The sequence below is a fragment of the Dasypus novemcinctus genome, chromosome 9 (assembly GCF_030445035.2).
Source record: "Dasypus novemcinctus isolate mDasNov1 chromosome 9, mDasNov1.1.hap2, whole genome shotgun sequence".
Classification (NCBI taxonomy): domain Eukaryota; kingdom Metazoa; phylum Chordata; class Mammalia; order Cingulata; family Dasypodidae; genus Dasypus; species Dasypus novemcinctus.
Window position 1 is genome coordinate 90,053,573 of NC_080681.1, and position 26,451 is coordinate 90,080,023.

At 59.3% G+C, this 26,451-nt stretch overlaps 1 protein-coding gene across 9 annotated transcripts in view; it reads right to left on the reverse strand.

The window, feature by feature from the left end:
* PTPRF (protein tyrosine phosphatase receptor type F) overlaps nucleotides 1-26,451 on the reverse strand; it is an 84,844-nt gene that overhangs the window by 12,586 nt on the left and 45,807 nt on the right. For 3 of the 9 annotated variants that reach the window (XM_058303751.2, XM_023586334.3, XM_004484473.5), the window contains exons 8-21: nucleotides 17,929-18,198; nucleotides 15,850-16,431; nucleotides 15,519-15,655; nucleotides 14,995-15,139; nucleotides 11,025-11,330; nucleotides 10,442-10,635; nucleotides 6,176-6,293; nucleotides 5,519-6,097; nucleotides 4,718-4,815; nucleotides 4,334-4,587; nucleotides 4,158-4,251; nucleotides 3,305-3,520; nucleotides 2,802-2,956; nucleotides 55-170 (exon numbers count right to left, since the gene is read on the reverse strand). In XM_058303751.2, the coding sequence (XP_058159734.1) occupies nucleotides 55-170; nucleotides 2,802-2,956; nucleotides 3,305-3,520; nucleotides 4,158-4,251; nucleotides 4,334-4,587; nucleotides 4,718-4,815; nucleotides 5,519-6,097; nucleotides 6,176-6,293; nucleotides 10,442-10,635; nucleotides 11,025-11,330; nucleotides 14,995-15,139; nucleotides 15,519-15,655; nucleotides 15,850-16,431; nucleotides 17,929-18,198 (3,264 nt within the window). Of the gene's footprint in view, nucleotides 1-54; nucleotides 171-2,801; nucleotides 2,957-3,304; nucleotides 3,521-4,157; nucleotides 4,252-4,333; nucleotides 4,588-4,717; nucleotides 4,816-5,518; nucleotides 6,098-6,175; nucleotides 6,294-7,524; nucleotides 7,552-10,441; nucleotides 10,636-11,024; nucleotides 11,331-14,994; nucleotides 15,140-15,518; nucleotides 15,656-15,849; nucleotides 16,432-17,928; nucleotides 18,199-26,451 lie in introns of all 9 variants that reach the window. The other 6 variants (XM_023586333.3, XM_023586335.3, XM_058303752.2 and 3 more) reach the window with 5 other exon arrangements.

Here is a 26,451-nt window from a genome sequence, read left to right on the forward strand (position 1 = left end):
TGCAGAACGGCCTGGGCGTGGGCTGGGGGCCATGGGCTGCGGAGGTCGCCCTACCTGGGGTCTGGTAGTTGAGCCTGCGCATCTCCACGGGGTCAGAGGAGTGGGCCAGCAAGGAGTCCTTCAGCCCGATCGACTGCTCGTCCTTCGACGAGGGGGAGTGGGTCCTCTTCCTAAAGAAGCAGAGGCGGTGGGGTGAGAGTCTGGAGACAGCGACGCGTGGCGTGCTGGCTCACGGAACCCCGTCCACGGTTCTGCAAGCCCCCACTGCCCACAACATTCTGGGGTTTCTGAGTGCAAGGAGCCTAGGGCAGCGCAGCCTCCGCTCGAGAGAACACAGGGTAGGGAAGGGGGAGAGAGCATGAGGGTGGATGGCAGGGGGGCAGTGCAGCAAGGGAGGGCAGGAGGAAGGGCTTGCAGAGGCCGGTGGCTCCTCCGGAGAGAAGGCAGGTCACTGCTGGGCAGCGGCTGCCGTCCCCAAGGCCACCACAGCTGGGACAGCAGGAGCCACCAGGAAGAAACATGCAAATGACACATAAAATACGCAAACACCACAGGGGGCTGGGCCGCTGTCCGGCTATCAGGGAACCAGGGTAAATGCCCAGAGCAGCAGGGGAGGGCCTGGGAAGGCATCACCCTAGCCAAGCAGAATCACCTCCTGCACTGGCCTCAGCTTCCCTGACTACAAGGACAGGGTCTGAGACAGGCGAGAGGGTCCGGCTGCTGCTGAATAACTAGGGCCACTTCTGCTTTGCAGACATGTGTGTTTGGGGAGGAGAACTTGTATGCATGTACATGAGTGTGTGTATCAGGACACACCTCGCCCTGCTCTGCAGAATGCCTTTTGCACATATGCCCGACTCTGTCTCTTTCAGCACTAAGGTAACTTCTCAGAGAACAGGGAGCCTGGTGGAAGGTTCTGGTGAGCTCACAGTTAGCCTGGGTACCCGGGGGAAGCATATGAAGTCACATTATGCCTGTGCCTGGAGAAGGAGCAGCCCTTGCGGAAGGTACCAAATCAACCTGGTGAGAGCGACTGAGCCTGCCCCTCACTCCAGCAAGGACTAGGTCCCAAACCGGGGAGCCACTGAGCTGACTAGACAGTTTGCTGTTTAAAGCCACAGGCCTGGGGGCTTCCAGTAAAAGCACCATCCCTCCCTGCTGGGCGCGAAATGTGCACAGGAATAAAAAGTGAAGGGGAGATGTGTGAAGAGAGAAGGAATGACTCCTACCTTTCTTGTTTACTAGGTCCCGAAAGAGGCAAAGACAGAAGAAAGGAACGGTCATTGTTTCCACCAAGCACGCAGGCTCTCTCATGACAGGGACAATGTGGGACCCATCGTGGCACCCATGTGACATTCACAGGGGGGCTTGGCCTCTCCTGGAAGACTCCAGGGTCCAGACAGGCCTGGGAGGAAGGCTGAGTGGGTGTGAGGGATGCTCCTCAGGCCCCACCCCAGGGCAGCCCACCCTGGGCCCCTGGGAGGAAGGAGCTAACTCCTCAGGAAGGAAGCACTGGGTCCAGGCCAGGGCCAGGAAGAGGGGGCACACAACACTGGAACTCAAACGCAGAAACGCACTCGGACATATGGACCCACATGTGCTCTCCTGACAAGCATTTGCTGACCAGCCTTTTGTGCTCAGCCTGCACTGGGTGCTGGAGACCCAGTGGGCTCAGATGCAGGCCCGGGGGTGTGTCCCATGAAGAATCCCAGGGAGGTGGACTATGGGGCGGGGAAGAGGCCAGGAAAAGCCCCCCAGAGCATCAGAGCCTGGAAATGCCTCTTGAAGGATAAGCTGGCAGTTGCCAGGTGGACAGGGGGTGGGAGAGCTACGGAGCAGAGGGCATAGCCCAAGCAGGCCTGGAACCTGCACATGGTGCAGGTATATGATGCCACGTGGTGGCAGGGGCAGACCAGGTGGGTGCTTGCTTGATGGTCAGGTTTTAGCTCAGAGCTACTGAAAGGTTTTAAACGGATAGTGAGTAAGCCTTTCAAACACTGCTCTGGCTGGCAAGTGGATGGACAGAAAGGAGAGACCCCCAAGAGGAAGTATCTTCACCTACCATGTGTGTGTGGGGTTGGGGGAGGCAATGCGGCCCTGCATTCCAGGTGCCCAGCTATGCCCTGTACACGCATTATCTTGAGGAGGCAAGGACGCGCACATTCCAGCGACAGCGAGGACAGGACCCAGAGAAGACTGGGTGTGGGGGGAGAGGGAGAAGGGGTGAGGGTGGCCCTCGGCTTTCCCATTGCTAACTTGGTGGATGGGCCCTATCCACTGTGACAGGGAACACGGGACAGGAAGCCTGGAGGGCAGGTCACGGTTTCAGGGTTAAATGCACACTGGGTCTGAGCTAGCCGTGGATGCTGCTCACACCAGGCATGACATAAACATCCACTGAGAGAACGAATGTCGGGCAGGTGGGCCTGGAGCTGGGCTGGACCTCCCTAGGCCTCAGTAGGACAAAAAGGTCTGAGAATCACCCACAAATGGTGGCAGAAGAAAGGTGCTTAAGACAGGAGAGCAGGAGGTGGTATCTCGAAGCTGAACTGGAGACAGACACACTCACATCCACTGAGACAGACAGACACACCCAGGGATGCACGTGGACCAGCCCTGTGTGAAGCCTCAGCTCCTCACCAGGCCCAGAGGCTCCCCTCACCTAGACAGAGGAGCGTGTGCAGGTGCAGGTGCAGGTGTGGACCCGTGTGTGCATATACCCTGCTCCTGCTCTCCCTCCGGGCCAGGCCTGAGCATGGGGGGCAGGGGGACATGCCCGGGGCCCTGAGCACAGCACTCACCTCTTGAATAGGAGAATGGCGATGACGATGAGGATGATGAGGATGACTGCCAGGACGGGCCCCGTCACCCACAGCATCTCGGGCTCCTCCTGCTGCTGGGCTGGTGTCACCTGGACCACAATCTCATCCGAGTAGGGGCTGGCAGCATAGCGCTTCTGGTGGGGGGACAGAGTGGGCTGGGAGCTCCGTGTGAGATCCCCACATGACCCATCAAACCCAGAGACAGGGCCTGGGGGGCCTGGGCTCCACTGGGCTGGTGGGTCAGCTGGACTGGGTCCTGGGGGCTGGAGGGGTCTGGCCTTCTGGGTCCTGGTGTCTTAGGATCCCACATGCAGGCCTGGGATCTGAGTTGCTGGACTGAGGGTCTGACACTGGCTGAGGCTGGGGGTCAGGCCTGGGACCTTGAGGTCACTGGGCTAACTGGGCCTGGGGTGCTGGGGTCCCTGAGGCTGAACTGGGCGTGGGGTGCTGGGATGCTGAGAGCCAAGGTGGCTCAGACAGACCTGGTCCACGGGTTCCTTCAGGGAGGCAAGCACAAAGCATTGGTAGCTCAGGTCTGGAGTCAGGGGCCGGTTGTAAAAGCCCCGGTAGTTCTTCTTGTCTCCCAGAGTGAAGGTGTCAGGAAGCACGTCCACCTGAGCAGCCACGTACGGCTTCAGTCGCTCTGTCTGCCGCCGCCGCCGCCGTTCCCCGCCCCCCTGCTCGATGGCCTCCAGAAGCTGGCAGAGGGGAACACAGCAGTCAACACAGAGCCACAGAGCACCCTACCCTGGGGCTCCTGGTCTGAGACCAAGGCTCACTTTCCATGTAAGGGGCCCGCACCTGGCTCTGCAGAACAATGCCCAACACCGGACACTGCTGTGTCACTCCTCCCCGCCAGCCAGTAAGGAGAGGGAGGGCGTTTCTACGCTGGCTGTGCGAGGACTTCTGATGTCCTAGGGGACTAGAGGCTGTGAGTCCCCTGTGGCCTCCAGACCTGAGGGACTCTCGGCCTCTACGGGGCTGGGGAATCTCTAGACCTGCAGACACTTGGCTACCACTTCCCGCCCCAGAGGACCTTCAGGAAATGCCTCTGGGGAGTCTCTGTAATAAGTCTTCCAGTTCTCCTAGAACTCCCAGGGGTTCTCTGCCAATCTTCTAGCTGTGGCCACCCCGGAATGCCTCTCCCCACTGGAGCAGCCCAAGGGAGTAAATTTGGGGGCAGTCACGGGGGCCGTGTTCGGGGCGGCAAGGTCACGGCCAACCACTGCAATAAGGCTATATTAGCGCTGTCTGGTCCCGCGTTCGGGGCAGCGAGGTCACAGCCAAACACTGCAATAAGGCTACATTAGTGCTGTTTGGCCCCGACCCGGGCACCTCGTCCAGCTCCAGCTCCTCGGGTGTGCTCCATCGCGGTGTCAGCATGCTCCCGCCCCCACGGTCGATGGGCACGACCACCACGTAGAACCACCTAGGTGAGCAGAGGGGAGTCAGACCACCGCTGCCCAGCACGCCCCGGCCCTGCCCCTCCTCCTGGAGCCGCGCGTGCGCACCTGACGAGCGAGGCATCCTGCACAAGGGGCATCGAGAGGGTGAAACAGCCATCCTCAATGTAGGCTGAAGCGGGCAATGGTTTGTGTGGCAGAAGGTCGGGGGCTGTGCGGATGGACACGAGGTGCTGCAGGCCCCCCGCGCTGCTGCCGCGGTTCATCAGCACAAATGAGTACTCCGTGTTGGGCTGCAGGTCCGCGATCAGCTTCCGCATCGAGTGCCCGTCCACCTCCACGCTCTGCCCGTTGTACAGAATCTGCGGGGCCAGGCAGGGTGTTTGGGGGAGGCCCCCTACCATGGGTCACACGGCCCTAACTGGGACCCTGCTTCCCAAACAGGCTCCCGTGGGTAGGAAATGGGATGAGACCTGGAGGGGCAGGCCCCACCTTGAAGGGTACAGCAGACTTGTAGGAGTCAGGGACTTCCCAACTGAGCAGCACGGATGTCTTCATCGCAGCTGCCACGCGGAAGTTCTTAGCAAACACTGTGGAGGCATGAGGAGGGAGTCAGCTCTGGCTGGGGAGTTGGGGTGGGGTGAATGGGCCGCAAGATTCCCTGCAAGAAAAAGACAGTGACCTGGAAGGGCAGGGGGCTCTGGAATGGCTAAAGAGTACCAAGCACCCTCGCTCCCAGTCAGTTTCAAATTGCACAGTTCAACTCCCAGCCCGAGCTCTTCCAAACAGCACTGGACAGAAAGGGAGATGCCACAGGCCCATGTGAGCAGAATCTGCTGATGTGCTTGGGCACAAGCTTGAACTCAGACACCGCTCAGAGCTACCAGAGGTCAGTGGATTATGGTGAGAAGTAAATGGGCCACATCAGAGCATGGTGGAGCAAGGTCAACAGGGCCAGGAGGTCAAGGCCCTGAGAAATCAGTATCACACGCCAGTAGGTTGCACACCCGAGAATGGTGGTAGAGTCAAAAGAAATCAGTGGGTCACGGTCACAAGAGATTGGAAGGTCACACAGCAGAGGTCAGTAGGTCAAGGACAGCAGAGGTCAGGGGTCATACACCCAAGAATGTGGCGCCAGTTCACTAGAGGTTAGTGGGTCATGGTCAGGAGAGACTGGAGGGTCACACACCAGAGGCTTTTGGATCAGTTGCCAGAGGTCAGTGGGTCAAGGAGAGCAGAGGTCCCCAGGCGCAGCCACGCGTGGGCAGGCGCTGACGTGCCCGCGGCACACACCTTGCTCCATGGGCATGGTCCGGGACTGGATGCTGGGGCTGAGCGGGCCAGCGCCCTTGCTGGTGCGTGCGCGGACCTTGACGTCGTAAGTAGTGTCTGGCTTGAGGCCGGAGAGCGTGAGGCAGGTGTCCTCGGTGACGCCGTACAGCTCCTGCTGGCTGTTGATGTCGCGGTACACCACGGTGTAGTTGGTGATGCGCCCGTTCCTTTCTGCTAGCACTGGCGGGTCCCAGGCCAGTTCGGTGGTGGACGTGGTCAGCCCGACCACGCGCAGGTTTTGGGGGAAGCCGCTGGGCACGTCCTCGGGGGTCGTGACCTCCTTCTCGAACTCCTCACCTGGCCCAGCCCGGTTCTTGGCAGCCAGCCGGAAGATGTAGGTGGTGCCCTTGTGCAGGCCGGTGACTGTGAAGTGCTGGTCGTCCTTGCCAAAGTCGATGGTGTTGGGCCGGGCCTCGTCGGCCCGGCAGTACTGCAGCCGGTAGCCCAGCAGCTCGCCGGGCAGCTCCTTGGGCGGGTGCCACTGGAGCAGGGCGGTGTTCATGGCCGTGGTGCTGACCATCATGGTGGGCCTGCCTGGGACTGAACAACCACGCACCGGCTCTGGCGCTGCCCTCCTGGCTGTCCCGCCCTCTGCTCCGCTCCTGGGCCCTCACTCACCTGCTCCCGTCGTGGTGACGACTTTGGGCTTGCTCCGGGCACCATCCCCCTTGGTGGTGTAGGCAGCGACGGTAATGGAGTAAGTGGTCTCCGGCGTCAGGCCGCTGATGGTGGTTTCCTGGGGTAGGAGGAAGAGTCGTGTCACAGGAGAGCAAGGAGTGTCAGCCCCTTCAGGCCCCTAGGGAGTGGGGCGCCTCCAAGGCCTGAGCAAAGGCTGGCCATGCAACGCTGGCCAAGGCCTGAGGCAGGGTGGGCAGGTGGGAGGTGTGCCCAGAGGATAGGCGGGAGGTGTGCCCGGAGGACCCCATCTGCCATGGAAGCTGCACGCGGGGGCAGACAGCTCAGCCCTCCTTGTGGAGCTAACCAAGAACCACACTTTCCTTCACTCTGTTGTGCTGGGAAGGATACCCCCCGAGATCTGTGCACACATGCACAAAGAGAACACAGGGCCTTGCACACACATGCACACCCACACCAAGGCGGGGGCAGGGCACCAACCTGGCAGACCAGGCCTGCCCCCGCCCCGCCTCCCATCCTGGCCACTGACGGGCGACATCTTACTCTCCATCTTACTCTCCGCAGGATCAGTTTTCTCATTTAAAAATGGGCTTGAGTTTCCCTCCTGAGGGAGGGGAAGCAAGGGGGAGAATAAGCCCTGCACTCCCAGGGAAGGAAGGGACTTCCCTGCCTGTTCCCAGGATGCCTAGGGCGGCTAGGACAGTCCTGCTGGGTAGCCCCGGCCCATGTCCCCAACCACAGCGGGGGCATCCCTTCCAGACATGCAGAAACACCACGGGAGGCCACGCCACACCACGCCACACCACGCCACACAGAGTGGGGAGAGTGAGAAGAAGGGAGGGGGCTACCGTGCAGTGGGAACAGAGCTGTCACCACGAACCCTGCCGCCCCCTCCCCAGCTCGAAGCCTCCTGCCCTGCTGGAGGGTCTCCCAGGGCTGGAGCTCCAGAATGCACCAAGGCCAGCACCCGGCTCCCCAGATGCCCCTCTCAGCCTGGGCCTGGAAGCAGGTGATTTTTCACTCCAGGGATCCATAAGCCCTAACGACCAGGATCGGATTTGACCCTATGCCTGTCTGGCCAGAGCAGGGGCCAGGCCGGGTCGATCGTGAACAGTGGCCACAAACTGCCACTCGGCAGGCGAGAAGTAAGGATTAGAGGAAATGCCAATTGCTGCTCAGCTCGGTGCTCGCGACTACACACCAATTTTCTCCGGATGTGGCTGGTGCCCTGCGGATCTTGGCAGCTCAGGCTGGGAGTAGGGCGGGAGAGGGGGAGTGTCCCACGAGCCCAGCCTGACCCAGGTCTTGCCGCGCTCGCACACCTTACTTACATAGTCCTCGGACTCCTCTGGCCGCCACTGACCGCGGGAGAGGGAGAAAAAGGGAGACAGGATGGTGAAGGACTTGGCCCAGCCCAAGGCGGGCAGACGGAGGGCACGGGCCTCTGAAGGGCCCCTGGGGTGGTACCCCAGGACCATGCCCCATGCTAAGATCCCAGCTCCGGCTTCACGAGCACCAACTGTGTGTGCCAGGGCTGGGGCGGGGGGAGCCCCAGAGGGCAGCACAGTCTGAGCATGGTGGTGAGGGTGGGGTGGCAGCACCTCCTGGAAGGGCTTTGGGGCAGGGGTTGCCAGACATTGGGGTTGGAGAGCTCGGGCGCCCTGAGGGATGAATGAGTCGGGGGACGACACATCTGGGTTTGCAGGGGACAGTTCTAGTCTGTGCTTGTGGTGCTGGTATGCCTATTCACACTGTCTCCCTCCACTCTCACTAGTGTCCTGGCTGGGATGACGGGAGTGGCCCAGGAACAGCCAGAGCTGTACTGGGGCAGGGCTGGGCCAAGGGGCAGACTGGCCAGCAGATCATGGAGGCCTTGAGTACCGAGATCAGAACCTGGGGCTTGGCCCATAGGCACAGGGTGTCACTCGGACCCTCATTCCTTCCTGGGGATGCCTGAGAATCAAGGAAGGAAAGCGGGACTCAGAGCTGGCACATTGCTGTTTTTTGGTAAATTCTTTGGGCTATTGGTGCATATGGTATATGAGACACAGAGGTGCAGGGAGCAATACGCGCCTACACTGTGGCCTCTGCACCATGGCCCCAGGCACCTGCCTATGCCAACTCCACACTAGAGGAATGCTGGGGTCCTCAGCCTGGACCACCCTCCCAGTGTTGGTCTGGCCTCTGTCCACACAGCCCCAGTGCAGGAAGGGGTCTCAATTTCTCCTATTTTGCTTTGCTCTTTGGAAAGTCATTGCAAGGACCATGGAACAGAAGGTGAGGGGAAGCCAGCTGCAGGTCCTAATGGGACCTACCTCTGCTCTAGTGTCCACGCCAGTGGGGGAGACATGGGACCTCTAAGGCTGGCCTAGGTATGGAGGCTCTCCAGGGTGAGAGGCAGAGCCAGAGAGGAGGAGGCAAAGACAAAGAGTGAAACAAAATGGAGCGAGAGAAAAAAGGAAGGATCAGAGAAGTGGTAGGGGAGGAAGGAAGGTGGGATGAAAAGAGAAAAAGATAGATGGAAACAGAGAGTCGGGGAGAGGAAGGGACAGAAAAAGAGGAAGGAAAAAAAAAACATGATGAGAAAGGGACAAAAAGAGTCACAGACAACCAGGAACACAAGTGTGAGATGGAGACAGGTCTGGTCTCACGTGGTTCTTTCAGACTTGACGGGGGCCTGGGCTGAGCAGAGGGTACTACCAGGTGAAGGAAGACAGGTTGTAGGCATCCCAGACAGGGCAGCACAGGGCACGGACCAGGCCCCATCTGCAGAATGACCCAGTCACAGGGGCCCCAAGGGCAGGCTGTCCACTTCCAGGTGACACTCCTGGAGCCAAGGCCCATGTCGACCTGCCATGGGATGTCCCCAGCTTAGAAGGCAGAGTCCTTGACCCTCTGGCCAGCTCCCTTCCAAACCACCTGGGACCAGAAGGGGGCACCCGAAGTGCCCTCTCTGGAACTGCACTGACCGCAGCTGCCCCCTAGAGTGGGAGGGGCTGGTGAGAGCCCATTCCCGGGATGCTTCTGGGTGGGTGTGTCTGCTGGGGCTCCACAGGGAGCCCTCAACCTGGCCCAGGAATGCAGTCGGTACACACACCGCCTCCTCCACCCCCTTGTTCTCTCAGCCTGGGCAGGCTTGAAAGGAGGAAGAGGGCGTCCTCTGGGCAGAAAGGAATTTTGCTTCAGAGGCTGAGCCAGGCTGGGTTACAAAGGGCCCTGTCTGTCTGGGAGAGGCCACCCCTAAGCACCGTTTGTAAACACTGGGGACAAATTTGCACTTTTGCTTGCAGCCCAGGTATGGGTGGCTGGACAGGGATGGCACGTAGGTTCTGGAGGAAATCTGGCTCCTCCCGTGGGACTGGCTCAGCGCTGACCCCTGTGTGGTGCCTCAGCACCTTGGCTCTGGATGGGGAGACCCTGAGTGAAGACCAAATGTGGGGTTAGGAATCTACAGCGGAGTACGATGGGAGGAGACTTTCCCAGGGGTTCAGAGGCTGGCTTACGTAAGCTCAGCCATGCACTTGCCAGGTGATTCCGGACTGCCCCTGTAAGGTCTCAATACTCCAGGTTCCTCACCTGAGCAGCAACCCAGGCCTCACCCCAGCTCACAGCAGAACCACCCACGCCAAGAAGACGCAAGTGCCCGGAGGGCCGCATGAAGCTGGCTGGTAGGTCTGGCCCCTGAGAGTGAGCCCGAGGGCAAGGCCACCCTCCGGGACAGGAGCAGAGCAGCCATGGTTTTGCAGGGAGCAGGCCATCTAGGGGCGCTCTCCCTCCCTCTGCACATCTCCAAAGCCCAGCATGGCCCTCCCAGTCAGTGTGTTTCCTGAAGACCACCAAGGAAGAGGCAGGATGGAGTGGAGGCCTGCAGCCTGGGCAACGGGTGGCCAAGGAGACCTGGGCTCCTTGGGGACAGATCTCGCTGCTACTGCTGGTGGCAGAGTCACAGAGACGACGGCCAGGCCAGGACAGTCAGCAGGGCAGATGGGGCTGGCAGGGACTGGGCTGCCACAGCTCAGGCAAAGCCAAGGCAGAAGACGGAGTCTTTCTGGAACTTGGCCCTAACCTCCTGATCCCAGGGTGTCCCACCCTGACGCAGTGAAACCTCTCTGGTTATTGCGACCACAGAAAGGCAGTCTTAAGGGCCTGTGAGAGCAGGCAGGGAGGCAGAGAGGAAGCGGAACGTGCTGGTCTTACCCACCCTTCCACCCAGCCTCCCCTTCGCCCCACTACCACCCAATGGCACACCTGGGCCTCAGCCAGCATGACGTCCTGGATGACGGGTGGGCCCCGGGGCTCGCCGTTCTCTAGGCGCACATAGGTGACCTGGTAGCCGCGGATCTGGCCATGCTGCTTGCTGGGGATGGGCAGCTTCCAGGAGATGTGCACAGCAGTGGAGTTCAGTGGCTCTACCTCCACCTTCCGCGGGGGCCCGCTGGGCACTGGGGGTGGGCACAGAGAGAAGTCAGGCCTCGCTTCTGTACCCACTCCCCAGGAACGGCCCTGGATATAGTTTCCTTAGCCTCTGCCCTGGCAGAGTCTTAACGATTATTTTTTGAAGGATACTTGTACCCATCTTCCCCATCTGGACCCCTCAAATTTTAGGTGGGGCTGCTTCCTTCTCCCTAGCCTCTTAGGGCTCCAGCTGCCTTGAAGATAACTCCAAAGGCTGGGGTTTAGCACGGGTTGTCCCATAAGCTACTGTCCCAGAGTGGGCAATTAAGCTACACCAGAAAGACGAGCCCGTGGGGAAGTGAAAGCCCTGGGAGCGAGGCAGGTGGTGTCCGAGGCCCAGGCCGCCCCTCCCCTCCCGGCAGTGACCAGCGCCTACCGTCCTCGTCAGTGCGCACCAGCACTGGGGTACTCTCTGGGCCAGGGCCCACGTCTGTGTGTGCCCGCACCCACACCCGGTACTCTGTCCACTTCTCCAGGCCCACCAGGTCCCAGCTGGAGTGCTCGTGGCCGATGCCATCCACCACATGCTGCCCACGGTCCTCGCCGTCCACCGCCTCGTAGGCCACTGAGTACTGGGTGATGACGCCGTTGCGGCTGTCGGCTGGCGGCGGAACCCAACTTACCCGGACTGTGGTGGAGCCCGTGCTCACACACGTCACCTTCTGGGGAGGGGCGGAGGGGGCTGGGGGAAGACAAATGGGGGGGAAGCAGGCAGATGGAGGGTGGGGATCACAGGCACGGCGACTGAGTCACGGGGACGGGACACTCACCCGACAGGTTACACCCTGAGGACTGCAGGGGCCACCCAGGGTCCCACTAGGGCTGCCTTCACGGTGCCAAGACAGCTCGGCTCCCCGAGCGGCAGGCTCTCCACACACACACACACACAGTGTGTCTTCCACACGCATATGGCGTCTCCCCCACACATACGGTGCACTCACACAGTGTCTCACACACACAAGGTCTCTCCCACACATATGCTGGCTCACACAAAACACACGCAGTATTGGAAACACACGAGCATGTGGCTGCCCCGCCCCCAGGCACACACACGCTGCATACCGAGAACCGCTTTCCACTTGCTGTGCCTACAGCAACTCCCTTCTGAGAACGAGCATTCTCCATATAGCTCTTTGGGTGTTAAGACTGTCTTGACCTGGGCCTGCCTGAGCCACAGGTGAGCCACAGGTAAGCCACAGGGAACAGAGGCCAGCCACAACAGGGCCAAGTGCACCCAGAGGTCCCTTAGGGGTTAGGAGGCAGGGTCGGTGCCCTACTCGTTCCCAGTGACATTTCCAGACCCTCCTCCCACTGGCAACTCTGCTGCCAATGCAGAAGTTTCCTCTCCATCTCAGGTTCTGCCACGGCCCCCTACCCGGTGACTTCAGCAACCCCCTTGACTCACTGGCCCCAGCACCCCTCACTTCCAGGGCTTTCTCCTCCATTGCACCTCGGTGGTCGTGCCTTGGACCTTACTGAGAATGGCCCTACCTCCAACGCAGACCCTCATCTCTAGTCCCAGCTCAGGTGCTCAAGGCCAGCACTGTACTCACTCTTCACCCCATCGGACTCTCCATCCTTTCCACCCTCGATACTCAGCCCAGACTCCAGGATCTATCATCTCACCACTCTTCTTACCAATACCCCAGACCCTCTTTATCTTTCCATGCTCCTGCCTGGCATGCACCCAGCCCTGAATGAGTCCAAGTCCCCCCCCTCTGCAAGGAGGCAGTGGAGCACTTAGAAAAAAGCCGCGTCCCGGGGCATACTGGTATCCGGTGGACATATCAACGGGGCGCCATGCTGCCTGCCTGTCTCCCTTCTCTGCCCAGCTCACTCCCCCACTTCACACAGAACACTTTAAACCTCCTCCATGCTCTTTAAACCTCCAGTGCCCTTCGCCACCCTTCCTATCAGCTTGTGACCCTGTTGCCCATGCTGCAGAGAAAACCAAAGCCTTCCAACAGCAGCTCCCTCCGTTTCTTGCTGCCAAACCCACCGACCTCCCTGCGTTTGCACTGACTCTCCCCTTTCCTCCCACAGGAAAGGAGTGGTGTGCCCCTCCTGTCCCAGGCCAACTTCCGCCACCACCATCTCCTGGGGATGCTCTCCCAATTATCCACCAATTACCTTTCTCTTTCTCCTACTTTCCATTTTTTTCCTTTCTATTGACACTTCCCCAACAGCACTGAACTAAACTCAAGATTTTCCTGTCTCAAAATAAAAGTTAACCATCCTCAGCGCCACGGCCCCTTCCAGGTACAATGGGGCATGTCTGATCTTTGTCTCTACTTCCTCACCTGCCACATACACCTTGTGAAATTCCAATCTGGCTTCAGTCCTATCACACCACCACAGCTCTCATCTACGACCCGACACAGTGGGTGCTCCTTGGCCATCTGAGCTCTACTTCTTGAAACTGCCTCTTCTTCCAACCTCCAAGACACTCTCCTCTCCTGATCTCTTCCGTCTCTGGTGACCTTTCCCGGAGTCCTCCACCATCCCCGCCTCCAGCCCAGCCTGGATGAACACTGGGCCTTGAACTCGTGTGTCCAAACCAGGGGAGCCCTTTCCACCCACCTCTAGCCCTGTTTCTGGTTCTAGTGATCAGTACCGCTCTCCTCTCAGGTTTACATACCAGAAACACAGATGCACCCTGGTACTTCCCTCTTCCGCAGCACCCCCGGTCCCAATCCATCACCAAGTCCTGTCCATTTGGTATCCCAGATAGCTCACAGAGCCGCCACCTCCTTCCCCTGCCACCACCTTGTACAAAGACTACTGCAGAGCTTCCTAACTGGACTTCCAGCTTCCTCCCAGGCTGCCCCATCCACTCTCCACTCAGCAGCCATGGTCACACCTCTGGAAGCCCTGGCTGATATGGTCCTGGCAGCTGCTCCAGCCCACTGGCCTGCTGCTGGCTCCCTGACCACGACTTAGCCCCTTCTGGCTTCTGGGCCTCTGGACGTGCTGGCTCCCTGTCTAAGGTCCCTGCACTCCTTGCTTCTGTTGGTTTGTCCCCTTACCTCTGCCTCCCCCTCAGGCCCCAGCTGAGATGTCTCCTTCCCTGAGGAAGCCCTCCTGGCCCCTCAGACCAGGTGAGGCCCCCGCCATATCACCTTTCCACCATGCTTGTCTCCTTTGTAGCACCAGCTACAGGTGTAATTAGAAGCTCATGTGGGTAACTATGTGTTTCGTGGCCTCTGCCTCACTAGATGGATGGTCCCGGTGAGCAGAGGCCCTTCTCCTGCTGGTGGGACCAGCTCTGCTCCGTGTGTGGGGCCTGGCACCTGGCAAGAGAGCAGCAGGTGCCTGCAGAATGAATGAACAGCACAGGTGCATGAGGCTTCCTGACGTCATGGCACATTCACGCACAGCCCTGTGTCATGCAGGCAGTTTCACAGACAGCCACGTTTGTGATTATCATGTGCAGTCACTGTCTCAGCCATGTCACCACACAAGGTGTCTCCTGGTTACACCCATGGCCACATTATCACACAGCGCCTCACAGACAGGGCCCTGCTGGGGTTGTGGGATCAGCTACAGCGTGGGGTCTCCTGGCCTCACCCACTCCCTCTCAGTCATCTGGAGGGCTACAGACACACAGACGGCCATCTGGCCAGCCTGGAGCCACTCGCAGATCCGCTCACTGTGTCATGGGCCTGAGAACAGTCTCACAGACGGTCACACATGGTCAAGCGGAGACTCACGGACACACATGCAGTTCTAGTCAAGGGGCTGGGCACGGCCAGGCACAGCCTCGCACACACGGGACACAGCAGCACACGACACCACACAGCTGCCACACCAACAGCCTCGCCGACAGTCCCACGTGAGCACATGTGTGCACTCCATCACAGGTCCATTCTCCCAGACCTGGCCCCATGTGCAGTTCGCTCAGTGTGACCGCATGGCTCACAGGTCATGCTCAGGGTGGGGATATGGTTGATGGGGGGTGATGAGCTGTGGGAATGGGGGAGGAAGACAGCTGCCAAAGCCCATCTGGAACATGGCGAACGAGGCGGCCCCACAGCTGAGGGGGGCCAGCTGAGCTGCTGCACCCAGCACAGAGTGGGGATGGAGGAAGGGGAGTGAGTCACAGACACAGGCCTTACCTGAGGAGGGTGCGGGGCGGTGGGAGGGAGGGAGGGGCGGAAGCTGGAGGGGAGCAGCCACCTGGACACAGACTGGAGGGCACTTACCTGTCCCTTTCTGAGTCTAGACCCAGAGCCTAGAGTCTAGCCCAGGGCCCAGCAGACCTGACGCCCGCCTGGCTGCGGGGAAGGGGGTGTGTATGTGTGTGTCCCAGCCCAGCTCTACAGGCAGCGGCCTCGGGGGACACTTACTGGACTGGGCCGTGCGGGCCTCAGTGACGGGGGTGAAGACGCCCACCCCCATGCTGGAGCGGGCGGCCAGCTGGAAGCGATACAGCGTGTCAGGCTTCAGGTCCTCTAGAGTGTAGGAGGCGGTGGGGTCGAAGGTCACCTTGTGCTGGAAGAGCAGGGAGCACTCACTGACTGCTCTGACCTCGAAGGTCACCGGGAAGTCATTCCCCAACGAGGGTCACACCCTGAGCACCGCATCCCCTTCCCCACCACGGCCTGGGACCAGCCCCCAGCAGAGGAGCCCCAGGCCACAGGCGTCACAGAAACCCCATGGGACTCATGGCCTAAAGGAGCCCTTGAGCCCCAAGTTTAGACACTAGGGAGCTCGCTCCCTGTACAAAGGGGACACATGACAAAACCGCAGCAGCCGCGGGGGCCCCATGGCACTCACTGGCCTTAAGGGCCAAAAAGTCTGCATGGGTGAACAACCAGACGTGCAGGGGCCAGGGGTACCCCTTCCCCAATTCTCCTGCCTGGTCTCTCACCTGCTGGCCTTCATCCTCTGCTGCCCAGTACACCAGTTCGTACTGGATGATCCGCTCCTGCGGGGGCAGCAGCCACGATAGCTGGATCCTCGTGTCCGACTCCGCCTCAGCCTGGAAGTCCGCGGGCTGCGCAGGCACTGCACCGCCCAGCCCAGGACGGTCAGCTTCACCAGGCCTCCTCACGGCCAGGGGCACCCGGGGAACAGGAGGCAGATCCTCAGCCCACACCCTCACCCTGCATCCAAGGGAACACCGGGCCCTCCTCCTCCCAGACCCCAGCTCCCCGGTGCAGGGAGGGAAGAGCTGCGCCTCCCCGTGCGTGCACACGCACCTCCCTGCTGCGTCTTGACCTGGATGGCGGGGCTGGGCGGGCCGTCACCCACCGCAGTGAAGGCGAGCACACGCAGGCTGTAGGTGATGCCGGGCAGCAGGCTGCCGATGGTGGTGAGCAGCCCCGCGTCCGTATTGTGCTTGTGCCAGGCACTCAGGGGGCGGCGCGAGTCCGGGCTGTAGTAGACGCGGTAGCCCCGCACCAGGCCGTTGGGCTCCTCGGGCGGCTCCCACTGCACCAGCATGGTGCTGGCGCTGAGCATGCGTGCCTGCACGCGCCGTGGTGGGCTGGAGGGCGCCTGCTCACCCGTGCGTGCCCGCACCGCCTCACTGGGCGGACCTCGTCCGATGCTGTTCACCGCCAGCACGCGGAAGGCGTATTCTGAGAAAGGGCTGAGACCACCGATGCTGTAGCGGGTGGTGGCCACCCCGTCCACCTCCTGGAAGGGGCCCTCTGTGCCCGCGGCACGGTACTGGATGCCATAGTAGGACACAGGCTCCGAGTTCCCAGAGTCCCAGGTCAGGGTGACGCTGGTGGCCGTTGTCTCTGTCACCATAAGGTCAACTGGAGGCTTAGGTAGAGCTGGGGACAAAGAGGAAGGCTCAGGGCTACCCAGAGTGCTGACCCCAGGAAACAGCCCTGCCCATGCAAGTCATTCAAGGCAAGCTAGTGTGGCCACAGAGCGTGGCTGACACCCACAGCCCACCGCGCAGAGTAGCCTGGAAAGCTTGCATAATTTTCAAGGGTACAGGGTGGGAACAGTGGCCAGGCCTGTTGGTGGCCACAGGGCCTTAGGACATCTAGTATCTATCCAGGTCACTTGTGGGAATGACTGATCCTTCATGTCAGCCCATGTGACCAACAGGGATCATTTCACACACACATTAGGGGTGGACATGACCTGCCCCAGGTCCCACACCAACAGAAAACAGGCAGGGCTGGGCATCAGTGACCTGTCTCTGGAGTGCACTGGGGCTCACCGGTGGGCGAGTCTGGGTAATGGGCTGGGAAGGGGGAAACGAAGATGTTTCAGAAGGGACCAGCCCTGGCTTTATAAAAGGGGTGGCACTGCCGGCCTCACAGACCACGTGGCTTGGCTCAAACTGAAGGTGAAGTCCCAGGTCCACATCCCACAAATCACCACGGGGGGCCTACTAAGTACCAGGGATTGGGGACAAATGTCACACTGCAGCCCAGTCCCTGCTCTCTTGGAGCGTACATGCCAGTGGGAGACAACGTCCACAAATGCAGTACCAACAAACACGACTCTGATGTGCACAGGGGCAGAAGGAAGCAGGTGTTGGGACTGAGAGCTACCCAGGGATCTCCGTAATGGGGTGATCGGGGAGGCCTCCTGGAGCGGGGTCCTCCTGGCGGGGGAAGGGCTGGTGTGTGCTGAGCAAGGGGCGGCTGCTGGAGGGCAGCCCCAGCGAGCTCCTGACCTTTATCCTCAGAGCAATGGGACGCCACCAAGAGGGGTGAAGAGAGGGAGCGACATGATCCCGAGGCACATTTTAAAAGATGACTTGGGATGCAGAATGAAGGATGGATGGGAGGGAGCCAAAAGTGCAAGCAGGGAGCTCTGAGAGGAGTCTGTTACACCGCATGTGTCCCCGGGGTGCTGGGCTTGTAGGCCAGGGTAAGGCAGAGAACCACTTGCCCTCCTGGCTCCTACCACATCCCTCTTGCCAGGTCATGTTCAAAGGCTCTGGAACTGTGCTGTGGTCAGGGGTGGGGGGTTGTGGACTCGGACCTCCCAGGGTTCAGATTCTAGCTCTGCCATTTACTTCTGTGTGACCCTGGACAAATGACATGGCCTGTCTGCCCCTCAGTTCCCTCATCTGTAAAATGGGGATAATAAGAGCACCTATCTCCCAGGGCTACACAAAAATGAAACGTAATAATCCTGACTTATAAACAAGGCACCTGCCGCCTAGGAACGCAGTCCATGCTGGCTGCTGCTGTCAGGGCTATGAGCAACAAACCCCTCCCTCCTCCACCGAGGGCAGGGGGGCCCAGAGCGTGGGGCTGCCGACCCTTCAGCCGGGCCCTCTGCGACGGGCAGGGCCTCACGCTGACCTTTCACGGTGACCTGGGCTGTCGCCTCAATCATGCCCAGCGAGGAGATGGCCACGCAGGTGTAGTTGGCGGAACGCACAACGTTGCTGAGCTCCAGCACGTTGCGGCCGACCGGCATCTCGTCCTCCTTGGTGAGCTCCTCGGCACCCAGCATCCACTTCACGTAGGGCATGGGCGCGCCCACAGCAACGCACGTCAGGTTCACGCTGCCCCCCGGCATCACCTCCTGGCTGCTGGGAGGGATGGAGAAGCGAGGAGCCACGCGGCGCACTGCGGGAGGAGGGAGAGAGGCACTCACAGGCCAGGCAGGGCACGTGGCGAGACGGAAGGGCAGGGGCCCCTCATCCAGAAGGCCCTGCTGGTCAGAGCCAAATTCCTGCTCAGAGACAGGAAGGGCAGAGTCCAGGGCCCCAGTTCACCGCCTCCCACCCTGCTTTTGGGCTAGAAGCAGCCCCACTCTGAGGGACTGCCTAGAACACATCTTAGTTAATAAGAGCCCTCACAACCAAGCTCCCACTTCACAGCCCAGGAAATGGAAGCCCCAAAAGGTCCTGTCTGCCCAGGGCCCAGTGACACAGGGACTCAGTGCAAGGTCTAGGTCTAGGGCCACAACCCAGGTTGCCCCCCAGCACCCCTTTTGCCTGCCACCCCTGCCCCTCCTCCATGGGTCTCCACAGGTACTAGCTGGAGCAGCGGGGAGAGAAACCCAGGCACCCTACAGTGGAGGGTCCTCAGAGCATGGCTGCAGCAGAGTGGAGGATCAGTCTGGGGGTGACAGGGCCACCTCCTCTGGGGTCACTGCCTTCACCTCCAGGCCATGGCCCAAGGGGAAGAGATGAGGGAAAGTGGCATGGTCACCTCCTAGGCCTCCACCATGCTCAAAACATAGCCTAGGAACCCAAGAGGAGGGGCTGACCCTAAGGAGAGGGGCTGGGCAGGGGCCATGGGACGGGGCAGGCCAGGGATGTGGTCCGCGGGCAGGATGGGCATGACGATGGCAATAACATGATGAGGGCGCTGAGCAGACGGCTTCCCACGCCAACGATCGGGGGCCTCGAGGGGGAGGGTGGCTGGGCTTGGACACGACCTCCAGCCTTGGGCTTCCAGGGTCAGAAGCTGCTCTGAGCGTCTCACTCCAGGGGTGCAGACTGGGCCATCTACCGCCCAAGTTGCAAGGCTGACACAGACATTCAGAGCATGCAGAGGGAGGGAAGGCAAGCAAAACCTAGCGTGGGCAGGCATGCTTGGCATGCAGACAGGTCATGCAGCTGGTGGGCAGAGGCTAGGGTGAGTACCCCACGGCACCCTTACAGACAGGGCCAGGAAGGCAGGCAGCAAGGCTAAGCGACCAGATGCACTACCGGTAGCGCTGGTCTCTCAGGACCCTTGCTGGGGAGCCTGGGCATGCAAACAGCCCCCAGGGCTATGCCAGGAACACTTTCACTATAGACATCAGATTCTGTGGCTCACATACCCCAAAATCAAAGAACCAGAGCCAGAAGCAACTGCAGAGACTGCTGGGTCCAACCTCTGACCTCACCGCAAAACTGACGAAACTGAGGCCTGGAGATTGGACATCCAGCAAGTTACCAGGCCCCGTTCATGCCATGGCCTGAAAGTGTCTTTCAAACCCATTAGATTCTCTCCAAGCCTACAAGCAACTGCTGTTCCCAAAGCCCAAGCCACCACCACATTCCCCTACCTTGTTGTTAACCGGCCCTCCACACACAGCTGGCATGAACCTGATCACAACACTCCCGTTTAAAACTGCTGCACGGTTCCCCAACACTTGAGAGGAAAGCCCAAGCTCCTGAGCCCAGCCTGCACGGCCCTGCTCAATTCCTTCCACACCCTGCCTCACTCTGAGTCCTCCAGACAGAACCAGAACACTGACGGAGCCAAGACACTGGTACCAGGGGCAGGTCTGCCTCCCTCGTGTCCCCAGGCTCACCTGTGGTCAGCACACCTTCTAGTGGTCTGCCTTTGCCCAGAATCAGCATCCTGGTTTTCTCTAGGGGAACCACCTCTCCCCCATTCTTAGTACATGAGGTGTGTGACCCAGATCTAACAAGAAATAATCTTTGGATAAGGAAACAGGAATTATGGTAAAATACTCCTGATACGCTCAAAGAAATGGCAACTGGAAGCCCCCGTTGGATTCCTGCCTTCTGGGTTTTTTTTTTTTTTGAGGTACTGGGGCTTGGGAATGGACCCAGGACCTCACATGTGGGAAGTTGGTGCTCAACCACTGAGCCACATCGGCTTCCCTGAATTGGTTTTTTTGTCTGTTTTGCTTATTGTTTTTGTTTTTTTTAGGAGACACAGGGAACTGAACCCAGGACTTCCCCTGTGGCAGGCGGGCGCTCTACTGCATGAACCACATCTGTTCCCCCCTGCCTTCTGCTTTTGTTCTTGGGTATAATGCTCATTTTTCCATCATCCTTCTACAATCTTGCTGGATTGGATAAACTACAAGACATACGGTGAAATTCTTAGGATCGTTTAAGAGAATGTTTTGGAAGATTATTGAATAACATCAAAAACGTTCAAGTTATAATAAAAAGCATACATGAAGAAAAAATTAACCACTGGGCATTCTCAAAATCTATTAGAAAAGAGTGACTTCTCTCTCTACTCAGGAGGCTAACCTGAAAGATATAAGCTTGGGGATGGCTGGGGACCACCTCTACTGACAGGCAGGGGAACCTGCTTGAGAACAAAGAAGTCAACATGGAGAAGAGAGCTAAGACACAAAGAGGCCTGACCAAATGGTTAAAACATCTGGATCCAGCCCTGCCTGATGCCAAATTGACGTTTACATTTTTCAGTTTCATAAGACAAGAGGTTCCTTGTTTCGCTTAAGCTGTCAGCATAAATTGAGTTTCTGTCATTTGTCCCAATGTTGGGAGTCCATGCTGAATGATGACAGCCCATGACAGGTAGGGCAATTCTGTGTGGCAGGGGACGGTAGATCCTGGGGGCACAGCAGACAATAGAAACCACAAAAAGAGCCTCTTCGTGCACTCCCCCAAAACGGCACAAGAGGGAGGAGGCCAGAAGGCACAGCCAGAAACGTCACCAGCTGGGACTGTGGGTGCTCCCTGGGCTCGGAGCTGGGCCTAAGGGGTGGGAGATGGCAGGAGAGGCCTAGGCAGGCAAGTCTGTTTGCAGATCAGGCTCAGGCCTGCAATTAAGGGAGGGGTCCAGCACAGTCCTGGCTTGAGAAGAAAGGCTGAGCGGAATAAAACCTCAGCTGACCATGGCTCTACCACACCCTGAGCCAGTGGCTGCCCTGTCTCTTCCTTGTTCACCAGCATCAATCCTAATTGCAGACAAGGGAACTGAGGGTGACTGATACATTAAGCAAAGTGCCCAACTCTATATACGCTGTAGGACTAGGTCTGCGTGATGAAAAACGCACATTTTTGTTTTGTTTTTTCATGCCCTTTTGAGAGCCCTGGCTGGCAGCTGACAAAAGAAACCCAGGAGGTTCTGGGGAGAAGCTTCTGGTGTAGCCAGGGCTGCAAGAGAGGGGCTCCTCCAGGAGGCATGAAGATCGGACTTTGAGAGCCTTTGCCAGGGGAGAGGTCAGGGCTGCAAGTCTGAGCCTAATCAGTGGTTGAATCCAAGGGCCTAATCGGATCCCTGAACACAGAACAGACAGCCCCAGCAGCAGGATGTAGTAGGTCTTTGCCCAATAAACCCTGCGCCCCAAACTCAACAGCCTAGAAACTTGACAGGATTTTACCACCTAAGAGTCCTGGGAGCACAGGGTCTTCAGGCCAAGACACATGGACCATCCTGGAGGGTCAGACCAGGCTCCTGCCAAAGCCTCAAACTCCAGCCACTCGGGAAACCAGGAGGAGAGAGGAGGTTTCTCCCCCTCTCAGATCCAGGGAAGAGGCTGGCCCCCTGAAGTCATCCCCAGCACCAGGCAAGGGCCTCAGCCCCAGAGGTTCCTGAGCACCCCATTTTACCCTCTTTCCTTTCCCAGGGAAGCTGGGCTTCAGTCACACCCAAGGAGACCCGAACAGAGCACGGGTTCCTGCCGCCCCGTCCACACGGCCCCTGCAGTGCGAGGGAGCTTATTAGGGAATGCCTGGCTCCCTGGGGCGGGCGCAGGAGGAGGGTGGCGGTAGACAACGGGCCCAGCGTCTCTGACCTGCCTGGACAGCCCCTCCCACCTGACCTCCGGGAGCGGCTAGTGGCTCGCTGCAGCAGCCTCGCCGCCTTCTTCCTGCTGTCACACACACAAGGCCTCCAGAAGGTGCAGGACCTGCCCTGGACTCAGTCTATTGACAGAAGCAACAGTAGGGGGAGGGAAAACTGGATCTGAGAAAAATGCTTTTTAAGAGTCTAATCTTGGGCCCCAACAATGCTGGTCTATTACCGTTCCCCGTGCATCCTAGTGCTGACATTTTATAGACAATTTCCAAAACAGGGCCCTGCCATTTCTGGATTATATTTCAGCTGTAACTTTTAAGTCTAATTATTTGCACTGACAACCCCCTATAATAGGGCGGAGTGGCGCCGGGAGGCATCAGCATTCAGTGGAGTGACAGGCTAATGGCAGGGGGAGGCAGCCCCGCAATCGGCATTCACTCGCGGAAATTTCTCTGATGAAAATAACACAATATTAAGGAGGGGAGAAGGGGCAGGATCCACTGTATCAAGATAAAATAACTCTTTAATAAATAACCTTGTGGCTGCCGCAGAGCAGTAATTAAATGCCGGCGCACTCGGCACACAGTTTTAAGTAAAGCTGGAAAAATGTAAGATGTAATTATCAGCGCCAAACAAATTACCAGCCCGGCAAATCCCCCTGGAATATTTAGAAACTCATTTCTGCCTTCCCGTTAAATATTTGTGTACGTGCTTATTTTCGGTGGGACCACAGGGAGGAAGGAGAAGGGACCAGGGATGGGGTGTGGGGGGCAGCTGGGGGCTGGGCTCGTCTCTGCTGAGGGCTGCTTTCTCAACACCCAGGCAGATAGGCCAGGTCAGCAAAACGGTGGAACCCAAACGCCCCAGAGCTCAGGAGGGTGGACGGAGGGATGCTCGGGGCTGACATCTGAGTCGAGGCCACAGCCCTGCTCCTGACTGGCTCCCTCTCTCTCTCCCTCATGGAGGAAACTCAAGCCACCGAGGATACTGCAGGGGGACCATGTGGTCCGTTCTGCTCCCTGAGCTCAGCCTGGCTCACATGTCTCCTCTGGACCCCTAAAGCCCGGTGGACACCCCGGTGAGCCTCCTCTGACCACACAGGCCACTTGACACAAGCCTGACTGCTAGACCCTTCTGCTGGACCCTGCATTGGGGTGGGGGCTGGCCTGGAGGGTGGGTTCTGAGAATCAAGCCTGTAGAGGCCTCCCCTGGAATGGGCTTGAGGAGAATCCCTGGGAAGCGGTGACCAACCCGCAGCGGGGGCAGGGCCTCTTCCGGGCTTCCTCCCTAGAGCATGGGCCTCGCTGAGCTGCAATCGACTGCGAGTTGCCCCAGGTATGACTCTTTGGGTCTGAAGGCCCAGCACCCAGCACAGGGCTAAGGAAATGCTTCAGCTGGCTGGTGGGCCAAATAAAGCCCATCCTTAAGACAGATATGGGCGCTCAGGCAGAGGGGCCTGGAACAGGTGGGAAGACGCTTAGCTTGAATCTGGATGAAGGAGGAAGAGACGCTACTCCAGGAGACTTCTTCGACGAGCCATGATGACACCACCCATCCTGTGCCACGAACACCACATAGCCGTGGTGAGGGTAGCCAGGAGCTCTGGGGGCCTCAGGGACAGGGAAGATGCTGCACAAGTTTTGTTCTGAGCTGTAGGACCTTGAGAGGACAGACCCTCCAGATTAGCCTTTTCCCTTCATCTTCCCAGGGGTTCCTGCTGAGCTTGGGGGAAAAGTGAATTTGGGGGAAGGTGGGCTGTGGTAAGCTCCACAAGTACCCAGAGAGCATTGTTACAGCTCGTACATCTCCCTCTTATTGCAGTTCCCCCTAACTGCTCCTGAGCTCCACCTGGAACAGAGATCTGGCCTGGCCCAGGCACAAAGGGGGGTGTGCACTTCTGTGCCATGCTCCATGCCTGCCCACCACCCCAGCAGAGGAGCCTGGCTAAGGAACATGCAGATACGTGGTGCATCGGGGACCCAAGCAGCAATGACATGCAGGGTCGAGGGGGCCTGCCCGCCCATCCCTGGTCCTGCCCGCCCGCCGGCCCCACCATGGGGCAGCAGAGCCCGACGGGTGGGCAGGCGTGGCTGGAGCGAGCGGAGGGAGCTGACCGAGCCCTCTGGTCCCTACGGCGGGAGCATCCCCTCGACGGGCGAACTGCAGATGGGTAAGAAGTGAAAAGGACCAACCTTCTCGCTGATCTGAGAGATGAGAGTTTGGGTTGATGGCAGAGTGCGATGAGGATGAGGAGGGAATAAAAAAAAGACAAGGAGAAACACAGAGAGAGTAAAAACAGGCCAACCTTCATCTGCCCACACAGCACGGAAACGAGACAAGACTCCAGTGCCCCCACATACACACAGGGCACGCAGGTGCGCGCGGACCACGCTGCTCACAAGAGACTCAGGACGCATGGAGGACACGGCGGACAGGGCTGGGGCCCGCCGGCAGGGCAGGGCGGGACGGGAGGGGCGGCAGCGGGACGCAGGCAGGCCCCCCGGCCTCACACGCACCCCTCGGCTCGGACAGACCCAGGGAACTGGGCTCAGGGGTTGGGGCCCGCTGAGCCCACAAACCCACCAAGGCACATGGGCAGCTAGAGCCCCACCACCTTGAGGGAGCCCCGTACTGCACAGCGCCAGAGTGAGGAGCCTGTGAGGAGAAAGCCTCTGGAGACATCATCCCTGTTTAGAGGCGGCCAGGTCCCTGCAGAGAACGGGGGGGTTGGGGGCTGAGGTGCAGGCAGGCCAGGCTCTGAGAAGGGCATGCCCTGCCCTGGCCCCCGGCAGCTGTGCGCCCCGATTGCTGGAGGAGAGACGCTGTGGATGGAAGGAGAGAATGAGTCACTCAGGGAGAGTCAGATGGTGACGGAGGAAGAGAATGGTCTATGCAGCATGTCTGGGCCTGCTAGACCGTGGGTGGAGCTGCCGGCAATAGGGAAAGAAGTCAGCGGTAACCGATGCCCCACTCCCCAAATAGCACTGTCACAAAAGCAGCAGTGGCACGGACCGCCAAGTCGGCGCTCCCTGCGTGCTTGGTACCCCACGGGGAGCTTTACGTTTACTGTCCTGTTAAAACGTGGCACCCACAGGGCCTCAGAGAGGCAGCGGAAGCCCTGAGAGTTTCAGGGACTGCGGAAGGCTGCCAGGTAGACACTGAAGCCAAGTCTGAGGAGTGGAACAAGGCTCTGGGGCCAATGGATGGCAGGAGAAGAGTCACAGAAGGGTGAAGATGAAGGCCAGTGGGAGGCGTTGACCCACGGCAGTGGTTCTCAACTGGGGGCCATTTCCCCCCAGGGAACATTTAGCAGGGTCTACAGACATTTTTGGTCATCACAAACTGGAGGTGCTCTCCGCTTCTAGTGGGCCAGAGATGCAGCTAAACATCCTACAATGCACAGGATACCCCTCCTTCCCAAATACGAGTTATCTGGTCCAGCACTTCGGTGGTGCTGAAGCTAGAGTCCACACCAATCAGATGCTGGGACCCAGTCCCGACAGAGATGCGTCGCGCAGCCTTAGAGGATGGCCACGCAGAGCCCAGAGGGAACCCCCACCAGCCTGGAGGGTAACGGGAGAATGCTGTGGGAGGAGCCTCGAAGCTGCTGGGAAACATCTGGGAGGGCAGGCCACAGGTGTCCATCCACAAGCAGGGTCCAGGATACAGAGCTGGTGGCCAGGAGAGGAGCTGTGGCTGTGACGGTCTGCCAGGGCTGGGGCGGCTGGGCCCTCAGCACCACTGAGCAAGAGGCACGGAGGAGCTCTACCAGGCATGAGAGGAGGAGGAGGGGTCAGGGCACTAGAGGAAAGGCCTCTGGGGCTTTTCAGGTGCCTGGAAGTCCCATCGATAGGGCCTGTCCTGGGGCTTAGAGGGAAGTGTACCCCTGGCAAAGCAGGGCAGGCAAGGATTCAGATGGCGCCTGAATACGACACAGGTCATGGGGACAGAGCTAGGACTAGTCCATAGACACCAGGGCCCATGGGAGTGTCTGGATGTGCATGTGTGAGTGAGAGAAGGGGGGCAGGTTGGAACAGCCTGTTTTAGATTGCCTGGCAAGTGGGGCTAAAACTAAAGGAACCCCCACATTCCCTGCCAAAAAGGCTTGGGGGATAGAGCCAAGAAGGTGGATTCAGAAAGACCTGGCGGAATGGGAGAGAAGCCATGGCAGGAGCCAGTCAGGAGTGGACAATGGGGCCCCCAAACAGGGATATTCTAGGGGACTGCAGGGAAGCTCTCCTTGGTCTGGGCCCGAGCTGCCAGCTCCGGCAGCTGAGCTCAGCTCAACTCTTTAAGAGTCCCACAGGCCCGCCTCCCTGGCTGAGGCCAGCGTGACAGTGACTCAGAAGCACACTGGAC